We start from the raw sequence: 12,342 nt of genomic DNA on the forward strand, positions 1-12,342 counted from the left end.
CAACACAGGTCTTCTAATTGCTTCACCCTCCACGAACTATAAGCCACCAGCTCTCACCCAGTGTTATAAGCATTTTCATTCCCTGCATCACTTGGAAGTCACCAGCATCCGACACTGAGTGCACTGCACGCAAGCCAAGAATCTACATATTTTTTCATAGCTCCTTGGCAGTTAATTTCCATAATCACAAGCCATGTGTGCCACATGCCACTATTTCAGTTATAGTGAGCTAAGGAACATTGGCGTACCACGCAACCCCTGACTGTCACTGAAATCTGCAAGGCGTGCAGGAGTACTGCTAAGAGCTACCAGATTGTGTGTTTTAAATGTGAGGAATCTGCAGTTAAAAGTTCAGAACAATTTTAAACCCGCTTCAGCCAATCCAATCATGCCGTTTACAAGTTTGTTTGAGGTTTGGCACATAGATTTTTACAAAATAAACAAGCATTGGCAAATCAATAGGTCTCGTCTATGCAAGAGCGATCAGCTTTGGACTGGAGTGGGATGGATCGGACTGGAGTGGGATGGATCGGACTGGAGTGGGATGGATCGGACTGGAGTGGGATGGATCGGACTGGAGTGGGATGGATCGGACTGGAGTGGGATGGATCGGACTGGAGTGGGATGGATCGGACTGGAGTGGGATGGATCGGACTGGAGTGGGATGGATCGGACTGGAGTGGGATGGATCGGACTGGAGTGGGATGGATCGGACTGGAGTGGGATGGATCGGACTGGAGTGGGATGGATCGGACTGGAGTGGGATGGATCGGACTGGAGTGGGATGGATCGGACTGGAGTGGGATGGATCGGACTGGAGTGGGATGGATCGGACTGGAGTGGGATGGATCGGAGTGGGATGGATCGGACTGGAGTGGGATAGAGGGGTGGATTGGAGTAGTGTGGTGGACTGGAGTGAGTGTGGTGGATTAGAGTGGGGTAAGGTGAAGTGCCAGGGTGAATTGGAATGGAATGAATTGGGGTGGATTAGAATAGGGTGTAGTGGGCTGCAGAGGGGTTGGATTGAAGAGAAGTGTGTTGTATTGGAGTGAGGTGAATTGGGTTGGGGTAGACTGAACTGGGATTTGTAGAGTGGATTGTGGTGGGTTGGACTTAAGGAGTGGAAAGGACTGGATTGGCCTGGGGTAGGCTGGATATATTGGACTACTATGGACTGAAATGGAGGGGACCAGATTGGACTGGGATGGACTGGATTGGGGTGAGGTGGGTTGAATTGGTGAGACTGGGGTTGGTTTAACTGGGGCAGAATGAACTGGATTGGACTTGAGTGGAACAGACTGGGGTGGTACAGATTGAGTGTGGTGAATTGGGATGGGGTGGATTGGAAAGTTTGGAGGGGATTGGAGTATGGTGATTGGATTGGAGTGGGGTGGATTAATGAGGACTGTATTATATTGAGTGGGACAGTGGGAAAGGATTGGAGTGAGGTGGATTAGGTAGCAATAGACTTGATTAGGGTGGGGGATAGAGTAGGGTAGACTGGAGTGGGGTGCATTAGATTGGTGAGGGATGAACAGGGTTGGATTGGGGTGGATTGGATTGGAGCAGGCCAGTCCATTTAGGACTGGAGCGGGCCAGCCCGTATTAGGGAAGATTGGAGTAGGGTGGAGGGGTGGACTGGATGGGAGTGGGATGGACTGGATTGGAGAGGGCAGATTGTTCTGGACTGCAGTGGATCAGATTGCTTCGGATTGGGGCAGATTGCTTTGGATTGGAGTGAGGAAGACTGCTTTGAATTGGAGCAGTTTGGAATGAGGTAGATGGGACTGGGGCATATTCTTTTGGATTAGAGTGGAGTAGTTTGTTTTGGATTGGAGTGGTGCAGATTGTTTTAGATTGGAGTGGTGCAGACCTGGAGTGAAGCATATTAGATTGGGGAGGGTTGGGAGAACTGGTGTGGGGTGGACTGGTATGGGGTGTTATGGGGCGGATTGTGTGGGGTGGTTTGAAGAGAGGTGGATTGGGGTGTATTGCACGATTGTGTGTTAAAGCATCATTTCAGAAATTACACACAAAGAAACAACGTTGCTATTTAGAACAAGATAATTGTCATCTTTTGAGAACAGCGCCCAGGAGCAAAACAAAAGAAAAAACATGAGGGCAAAGTGAGAAAAAGACGACTTGGCAAAATAAAAGAAAGTTAGCTATAGAAAATGAAACTTTTCAATTTTGTCTGTCATGTTGGGTACATTTTCCCCAGTCACAAGCCTTCTATTTGCCGGGCACTAGAAGTTAAAAGAAGTCAAAGAACAAAATAGTACTGCAACCACCTCAGGAACAGCAGACTGGCACTGATTAAGTTGAATCAATCAGTGCTTGGACCCTGCTCCACACAGGGAAACAGAAATGTTTGGCCTTTAGTGACGTATTACAAGGCTGTAAAGAAGAGTGCCACACAACCAACAAATGGTAAGCAACATGCAGTCTCCGCACCCTTTACTGTACACAGTCTTGCAAGCGAGTTGCATGCACTCGCAGGCTCAACCCAAAAAATTTCTGTTTCGACAAATTAAACTGGCTTTAATTCTGAATTTACATTTTGTCAGGTAGTTCTTGACCCCATCAGACAGTCGTATTAAACCTTGAAGCATTTGTAACAGACTAACTACAATTCAACACTTCACAGTACATTTTGAAAAGAACATAAAATTAGTTTTGGGGCATTCTGACTCTAGGGTCAGTCCGGTGGCAGACTTTTCTGCAGCTCATCCCAATAGGACTGAGTAATCGTTTTTTTGAGAACCCCAATCTACACAAAACTTACGTTTTTTTTTTTTTTTTTTTTATAATTTATAAATGTGTAGAAACGTCAAGTCATTAAAACAGAAAATGAATAAAATGTGGACTGATCGATGAAGATTTAAGTAGTCATGGTCGCTAATCATACACACCCCCCCACCCCCAACTTGTTCACAGAAGTTCAGTTCCTGTTTTCAAACTGAGCCAGATGGCACACTGGACATCTTTTATTACAAGTTCGAATGGAAATTAAATGCATCAGCTGCAGAAAGCTCTCCGAGGGGCAGAGGCTGCCTTTGACCCCACAGAAGCTGCTGCAACCGTAATAGAAACGCACACAATTTCAAATGATGCAAAACTGTCAGCAAGCAATAAGTGAAATCCGACGACTTCAAAATACCAAGAGCACACCCGAGTGTGCCACATCACTTGGCTTTCGACAGAGTGAGCCAAGCACGCGCTCATGCGTGCGGACGACCCAATCACGGGGCAGGTGGGGAGGGGGCGGTCTGCGGTGGAAGGTTTTGATTGAAGATTACCAGTCTGCCAGAGGCTAATGCCAGCTGTAAGTGACCTACATCCAGGAAGCAAAGGCTTAAGCAACGCTGTCTGCCACGGAGTACGAGTTCTCCATAGAAACCTGCAGCACAGCCTGCACAACGAGGCTTCACCTGGCCACGGGCTGTGGCTTTATTAGTTTGTGTGTGTGTGTCACAGTACTGTAAGGCGTTTCAAACAAGGGACTCCTCACCAGCCCGTATCACAAGAAACCCACCTTGGCAGGTCCCAAAAAATGATATCACCTTGAATAGAGCACGGAGTCAGATCTAGCCTTTTACACACCAAAATAATCCAATTTACATAAGCTGGCATCAGGAGTAGCTTGCACCGCTGAGAATACCTAATCACAAGTGCTTTCAAGTCTCCTTTTCATTATCACTAGATCAGGTCCGCATTTCTTACACCAACTTACAAACTTCAGCACAATAGAAAGGAAAATCATGTATTTCATAGGATGGGAGTGCACTGGAAAGGTGACTGCAGGAGACAACTTACCAGTACAATGACAAGCTGCATTCCAAAGCGAAAGAAGTGTGGGCAATGGCCTTCATTGATTAAATACATTCTGCATCTAAGGCTTGTTTTTAACACATGGACCCAATATACAACTCAATACCTCTGAAGATCTCCGCAGCACCGGAATTTGTTAGTTCAGATAAACGTAATCCTTCTACTTCGAGATCCCCTTGAATTCTCAGGAAAACATCAGCCCTTGAAAGTCCAAGAGTTGCTTAGAGATAAGATTAAGAAGACTACAAGTTATTGCCCTCTCCCAAAACAGTCCCTCACTTGTCCAGTGATCCCAAGTGAAACTCCCAGCTATAGTGACCGATCAATGAATTGACCTCACCAATGACTCCGCCTGAGGCACTCCGCTTCCCGGGCAAGCCAGCATAATTCAATTCTCTACAAACTCCCGTAAATGGATACTTGCTACCCTACAGATTTATGAGGTAGGCTACTACTTTCTCAGCAATGCTACAGGCTGCCGATGGATTCAGACTTTGGGGATCTTGTGCACTTAACCTATTGAGCAGAGGAACCCTGCTTATGTGATCAGAAGCATTACCAAAAGTTTTATAAGTCATGAACTGTTATGTATGCCTTGCAGCTGCAGGAGAAGTCCCCGTCCCATTTCACTGCACCACACGGTAAGTTTGTTGATGACGAGATGAAATAGTGATGTTCCCACATCCCATAGTACAAAATGTACACTCATGTGTGGCATGGAATGTATCATGAGATCATCTGATCAGAAGTCATACAGCCCTTTTCTCAGATCCTAGTCATGTACCATTTTTTAGGATTTCAAGCAGAGGTCACATGATGCAATTTCATTGATATTCACATTACTGGCATTATAACTTGGAAATATTTAAACATTTTGGTCACAGGATGTACTTGACCTCCTTCCCACACTAACTTGGCCAAAACTATCCTAGCTCTCCTATTGACACTGATAGCAGCAAACTATTGACAACTTTGTCCCATTTGCTTATTCTTTGACAACAACACTATTGCTGACCTACTCACACCTCCTACCCTTTTGCACCAATACTTATCTTCATCCTCACTGTTACTCTCAGCCTACCTTGGACCCTTTACCTCAAACCATGGTTATTCACCATACTCTCAATTTCAACCCTGTATCCTCTCCCCAACCCACCACCCACCCACCCACTGGGTCCATTGACTGACACTAGTGCCCTCAATGAAAGCAGCCCTTAAATCCAAATGTCGGTGGTAACTTCTATTACTGGGACTTGAAAGTGTCACAAGAATACTGTCTAGTTTTCAATTTGACATTTCACCTGCCGAAAGCAAGCAGAGCATGTGGATTGGAAAAACAGCTTACAAACGAGGAGGATAATTCTGGAATCTGTGTGGAAAACAGGCCGCTTCATGTTATTGGTTTCTCAAACGCAATCTTAATGGTCCAATATGAATGCAAAAAAAGAGTTACCAATAACGTTGGGGTACAGAAATACTGATCTACAACTCTTCTAATAAAGCCCAAGTCCCCAATAGTCAACTCTACATTCAATGTGCCCTATCTTAACTGGGCACACAATCCATGTATACCCCTAATGACAGAGGACTTACATAACACCCACCATGCTGCTCCAAATGCCCTCTTACCCCTCTGCACCATTACCCCTAGAGTCCTTCACATGCAGCCTTGGAGACCTCAAGAAATCCCAACTTGACTAAAATGTGTTTGAAGTAGGTGAAGGTCAATCCTGATGTACCTCAACTACAACTCAACATCCGGGGCACCCTAAAATAGCTGAAACTAGTTATTTGGATGCCCTAATGAAGTAACTCAAAATACATCGAAAAGTTAGCAAAAGCCATCCTATCATTTCACTAGTGCCTGCGCACTATCTCATTATCGTACCACTTAATTTTTTATTTTTTTTAAAAAGGAACACGTTGCAATCTGTTAATTGAAATTTTTACTGATCATATTATGTAATTAACAATCACAGCATTAACGTGTATTCTTGCATCATTACAGCGTTTATTATATAAAACACATGATCATGATACAATTCTTCCTTTATAAATGGTCTGCAGTACCAGGACATCTTCAAACAAGCATTTACAATGCAATAGGTCTCGCTTTTACTTGAGTTGGATATTGGAACTGTAAATGAATAACTGGACTTTTGCTACATTAACTCATCAACCCTGCTGCATATTTTGGTCCTTTCTGCCACATAATTCCAGTGGCTTTGCATATAACTAAACGGCCAGCTGGCCTACTGGAATATGTTTTCCAACAAGGCCCTTAAAACACTAACTACTCCCTGGTGCAAAACAGTTTCTTGGCATTGCCAGTATACTAGGCAAATCACAGAGTGCATCTAATGTTAAAATCTTAAATTAACTCTGGTGATTAAAGTTCTTTCTGGAAAGAGAACGTACTTGTCTAGAGGAAGCTTGGGCTCATTATGAGGTAGCACAGAGGGTTAATGTGCCTGCTGCAAAGAATGTGTACTAGGCAAATCACAAAGTGCATATACTGTAAACAAAAAAAAAAAAAGACAAAATAACTGGCAGTGCATGTTCTTCGTCCTGAAAGAACATAAATTAAGTAGATCAGAGTGCATATTATGTAAAATTCTTAAAATAACTGCTAATTAATGTTCTTTCTGGTGAGAGAAAATACTTTTGTCTAGTTTAAGCTTGGACGCAATGAGGTAGCGCGTAGGGTTAATTTGCCTGCAGCAAAGAACGTGTAACTAGGCAGATCACTGATCTACTCTAGTAGACGTAAAAATGTCAAAATCTAAAACTCTGGTAAATAATGTTATTTCTGGGGCGAGAACATGCTTAGAAGAGAGCCAAAATGAATGATTAGGTAACAGATTAAACAATGTGACCAGGGCGCTTTCCGCGCTGCTTGTGCTATGGCCGCCATGGAGCACTAAATGGAGAGACAAAAGAAAATAGTTCGCCGACGCTGAAGTATCAGCAATTGTGCAATAATCCATGTAACAGGGTCTGCCTGCAAGGCAGGACAAAGGTAAGGCATTTACCAATTACATCAAGGGTTGTTTTTAAAGGCAAGCCCACGAACGAGTAAAAGTGATGGGCATGACATGGGTGCGGTTATAAGCCCACAGAATACTTACAACAGGTTGAAAAGCACTTGCATGCTTGACTTAAAAACCAATGGCAACCAGCCTACAATCCATAATGCCATACACGCCCAACACAAATGCTGCCACTCCCCCCCCCCCCCCCCAACCACATAACTGAATGCTTCCTTTTGATTACTCAAATATGCCAACCACCTTTCTAGCCTTAAATTAAAATAAAACCAATAGCACTTTTTGCATTCGTCCTCATCGCTCTTGTACAGTTTCAATCTTAAACCACCATCATCTAGCCACACGGTCCTATTGCCTGTGGGGAAAACCCCAACCCCCCAGCCCCTTCCTGACACTTGTGTCTCATAATAGTTACTTTTCCAAAGTACTTAAGGGTCCAAGTTCCCATCCAGACCCTACAGATTACAATCCATTGCCTTGACACTATCCAGTCTGCCTTTCATTCTGGAGAAGTTTTGCAGACCTTCTATTATATCACATCCAGCTATTATCACAGCTACAAGTAATACATGCTCCTTTGACTTACCAGTAAAATTAATACATTTAACTAGTATCTTACTTAACATTCTTACGGTTGTCATGGCCTTTTCTGCCCTCTTCCATTTTTTCCACTTCGTCTGCTCCCATTTCATGGTACTCATTTGTGTGCTTATTCTTCAAGCAGTTTTCTCTCAAAATTCACTTTACGGCCCTCTATTGGTCTACATTCAACATCTTTCATGACATCTGATCCTCATTTGGACTTTCCACATCACCGCTATGCTGGAGGTACTATAGTTTTTCACCCTTTAACACTGTCCATTACAGAAGCTATTAGGCACTAAATGTCTTTATGGCCCACAAAATATCAACCAATAAATGTTTGGCAACAAAATTGGACATGGTCTACTTATGAGTGGGACAACCACTTGAAAACACAATGGCAGGATTAAAGTCCCTAAACATTTAATTTAAACCTTTGAGATAGATGAATTTTATTCAAAGTTCTGTGAACTTTAAAATGTTCAGCTATTTAAAAAAAAAAAAAAGGCAGTTCATGCTTTAGCTAAAATATTTTTGTTGAGTAAAGAAAGAAATAATTAACCCCCCCCCCCCATGGTACTACTGTATAAACCTGTAAGTAAATGTTTGTCTTGCCTATTAAAAGCATTGACTGCTTGCTACATTCCATACATCATGGAGTAAGCTGGAAAAATCTGAAATAAAATTTAGATTAGGTCTTACATAACATTTCTACTAGTCCGGACAGTTAAATAGTCATGTCAACTGAATAATCTGGACTCTAATCCACCTTCCACTTTCTTAACTACACAAATCTGACACAAAACATACATAATTCATCTCCATTAGGGCCACTGCAACCAGACTGATAAAAATACCCCCAGCCTTGATCAAACCCGGCAATAACACTTTCACATGTAAACTGGACTACTGCAACATATTTCCAAAGAGATGCATTTCCTTTCTTCCCAGTGAACTTTAAAGGAATGTCAGTTGTTACAATGCATTCAATTTCACTGCAGTAATAACAATGTCATTGCCTTTACAACACGTTGTTTGACATTGTGATACTTTTATATCACAAGTTATCTGGCAAGTATTGTAACACACCAGCTGCAATTTAATGTGCATGTGCACACATGTATTTGTGTACATATTGTATGGAGTTCTTACAATGCAGGTGTTGTGTAGGACATTTACAATGCGGCTATTACCACGCATGCCACACAGGTGGGTAAGGGTACGGTGTAATAAGGGGGTATTAGGGTTTAGGGATGGGGTTAGTAAGGGTGCTTGCGGGGTTTAGCATTGGGTAAGGGTACAGGATAGTAAGGGATTATTAGGGTTCTGGGTAGCAGTGGGATTTAATGGTTCACTGTAGTGATAGTAAGGGTTTTTTTAGGGTTTAGCAGTGGGTAAAGGAGAGGGATTAAAATATATACATATATATGCGAACTAAAATAAAACAGGGCTTTGCCCCCCCACCCCAGAAAACCAAAACATAACAAAAAAGAATTGTATAGATTTTTAGATTTAAATAAGAGGGAGCTGCAAGCGGTGTAAATGCTTGCACGGCAAGAAATGATTTGTAGATCTATATGTATGATTCCTTCCTGTTTTAATGGGATAATCCCCCATAAAAAAAATATATATATTTTATACTAAAAAGGGGTTAAAGTATTTTACCACATATCCACCCCTAAAAACTCCTTAATTCCAATTAAAACCAACACCTAAACCTTTTACTACTGCTTAAAACTACAGTCCTAAGCTCTAAAACCCCTCGTTACCATTTGACTACCGACTGCTAAACACTAAAAGCATATTTATACCATGTGCACTGAGCACCACTAAGTCGTAAAAAAAAAAAAAAAAAAACTCACCCATTAAAAACAACCTGCCGCTTGAGACCGCTAGATAGTAACCATACCCACACACTGAAAAGCCATACCTCTTTATGTGACATAACCCTAAAATAAGTTATAATATGGGAAAACAAGACACGTAAGTATACATAGTTATAAGTATTTAGATCGATACATGTGTCAAATAAAGCCATTAAAAATTGCTTAATTATGTGAAACTACTGTAGTACTTGCCTGTATTTTAACTACTTTTGTGGTATTACCCTGCGTGGTTCCTGCCATGTTGCAAAGGCTACAAATCACGTTAAGGCCTGTGTGCTCTTCACACACTACACACCTCAGGGCTGGCTAGCTTTCAATCGGAACCAGAGTCCAAAATACGCTCGTAACTGTTCCCAAAAGCCCCATGCAGAAGCTCAAAAACACTCCTTCCACTTTCTTGCCCTCTTTGTTTTAATACACTCCCTACCTGACCTCAGGTCTCATTGAACAGCTTCAAATTAGCTATTTAAAAAAATAATTCCGGTTATTAACGGAGTCATACAAATTCACATGTGGTCTACACCAGGAAGGTAATGATGTACAATTACAGTAAAGAATCCAAGACATTTACATAAGATGCAGCCACAGATTCAAGTGTGTGTGATATTCATTAAAAGATAGTGCCTCCAAGCTCAGTTCATCAGCAGAATCAGTAGCCTCTGAAACATGCTACTTATGGCACTCGTGCTTACCTCTGAACTTCTTGGGTGGGTTGTTGAGGTCACCCGCCTCCGGCTGCACCACACACCGGTCATCCACCAGGCTGCAGAGCAAACAGAGCAGAATCAGCATGCAATAGTAAACACTGTGCTGTATTAAAAAAAGTATTAAGGCAAAACCTGAGATCTGAAAACTAACAAAGTGCATTTACAGGCTGGAGAAAGGTGGTCTTGACCAAGTAACATACCAAAAGCACAATAAACATTTATTAGAAGGATTTCTCGCATTATTCCCAAAATAATTGAAGGTACTGCAAGAGGATAGGGTAGAATTAAACATCTGCTCCCAAGTCATGGACGTCTACAGTTCAAGCAGCAGCTCTAAACTGATGGTAAATAGCCCATGGACAGTGGTGAAGAAAAATAACTCATCTTCGGTAACATTTCTGTTGGATACTATCTTTCGACAGATTCCTTATCTTATAAATATCCTCCAGTCGCTAGACTTAACTGAAGAGCAACAGCTCTCAAGTGCAGTAAGATGGCCCCATGGAGCTTCAGCTGCAACTTCACCAGCCCAGAATGTAGTGACACTGGACATAAGGTACTCCCTTGAGCATCAATGCCAGAGGGGAAATTAGGTATAAGAATTTGTAGCCTTGCGTCTTACTAAATACAGTTGTAAACCATCAGCAGAGGGGTTGGGGTCAGGAATCTGCAGGAACACAGTATCCACCAGCAATCTTTACCATTGATAAGTAATGTTTCTTCTGATGGATCCTTCTCAGATTCCTCAGTAAGTCTCAAAGCAGCTGCAGTTCCTTCCTCCCTTGAGTAGTAGCTACCAGCCAAAAAAAAAAAAAACTCATTCCTGGGAAGTGAGAATGTTTCACAAATGTTTGCAAGAAAACCCAAGAGCCCACACTGAGAAGTGATCATTCACAAGACAGAGACCCATGTAGGGGGCCTGAATGCCAGCCAGGGGGTGTTCCTTGACCAAGTTATACCATGTGTCTGTGCAGACGTTAATCCAGGAAGAAATTGCCCAGTTTGCTAGTTTTGCCCTTATTTGGTTCAGAGAAATGCACAAAGGGCTAACTCTATCCTGTTGTGTAATGCCAATGTAATAAACTACACTCCCAGAAACCGGTCCATGCAGTCCCCCATCCTCCTTGGTAGGATAAGGGGGATCAGGGGAGACAGCTGGACAAGTGATGATCTTGCCCAAGTGAAAGGCAGAGACCACTTGGTAGTTGGAGTTAAGATCAGGGATGATGAACCAGTTTATTTCGGTAGAATGAAATAAAGGTGGGTATAAGGGGAGAGTCTGAATTGCACAAACCCTACAAGGGGAAATTATCACTACAAGGAAAACAGTTTTCAGTGTCAAGATGAACTAAGCAACCACATTCTCAAATGTAAGAGTAAGCCTTTTGCAAAATGTGCCACCAGTTGAGACTTAAAGGCTGGTAAATATGTAATTGTACAAGCAGTCAAATAACCTTTTCACATCCGTCTCTGCTAAGCAAGAGTCAGTGCAATGTGTAGAGCTTAAAAAGCTTTGGCTCAAAGAGATTCAGACTTGCACCACCAAAATGTATAGAATTAGGGTGACTGACTTGACCAAGTTGCTACGAAGATGGCTACTCCATAAAGGAAGAAGTGGAGAGTGCACTATTGCAGTTGGTTGGCTTACCAAATCATTGTCACCTATAGTCTGGGGTGTTCAGGATCACCTTATTGAAAATTCCGTAAGATGTTCAACAGCTCCATTATTAGTGACAGTGCAAAAGGCAAACTTGTGAGCAACTGAACCTGAAGGCATTGCCCAGGGAACAATTTAGAGGCAAGTGCATAGCACAAAACAGAGGGTCCACTATTATTCTGGCTTTTGCTGCATAGATCCAGTGCTTGGACATCTTGATTTGAATATCTTTTGTGATTTTGTAATGAAGATCAAACTCTGGACCTCTAAAAAGAAATCGCTCAAAGTTTCTATAATCCTGTTGAGGATGCAGCATGGCATGCCACTACTGGGAAAATGTCTAGTTAGTCCAACCACCTTATATACTCTGTTAGAAATTGGGTCTCTAGTTGGCAGTCGGTTTGAACCCTGTCCAAGTAGGGACCCTCACTCTAGTCAGGATAAGGGAGATACCCAGCTCAGATAACCCCTGCTCACCCCGTTGGTAGCTTGGCACAAGCATTCAGGCTTATCTCAGAAGCAATGTGTAAAGCATTTGCACATACCAGTAATAAATGAAAACACTACAAAAAGGACACCACACCAGTTTTAGAAAAATAGCCAACATTTATCTATATAAGATGAGACCAAGT

General features: G+C 42.4%; 1 protein-coding gene across 5 annotated transcripts in view; it reads right to left on the reverse strand.

Moving 5' to 3' along the window:
• ITPR1 (inositol 1,4,5-trisphosphate receptor type 1) overlaps positions 1–12,342 on the reverse strand; it is a 1,104,774-nt gene that overhangs the window by 966,303 nt on the left and 126,129 nt on the right. For all 5 annotated transcript variants that reach the window (XM_069206352.1, XM_069206351.1, XM_069206348.1 and 2 more), the window contains exon 3: positions 10,039–10,109. In XM_069206352.1, coding sequence (XP_069062453.1) covers positions 10,039–10,109 — 71 coding nt within the window. The remainder of the gene's footprint in view (positions 1–10,038; positions 10,110–12,342) is intronic.

The sequence above is a fragment of the Pleurodeles waltl genome, chromosome 9, assembly GCF_031143425.1.
Source record: "Pleurodeles waltl isolate 20211129_DDA chromosome 9, aPleWal1.hap1.20221129, whole genome shotgun sequence".
Taxonomy (NCBI): domain Eukaryota; kingdom Metazoa; phylum Chordata; class Amphibia; order Caudata; family Salamandridae; genus Pleurodeles; species Pleurodeles waltl.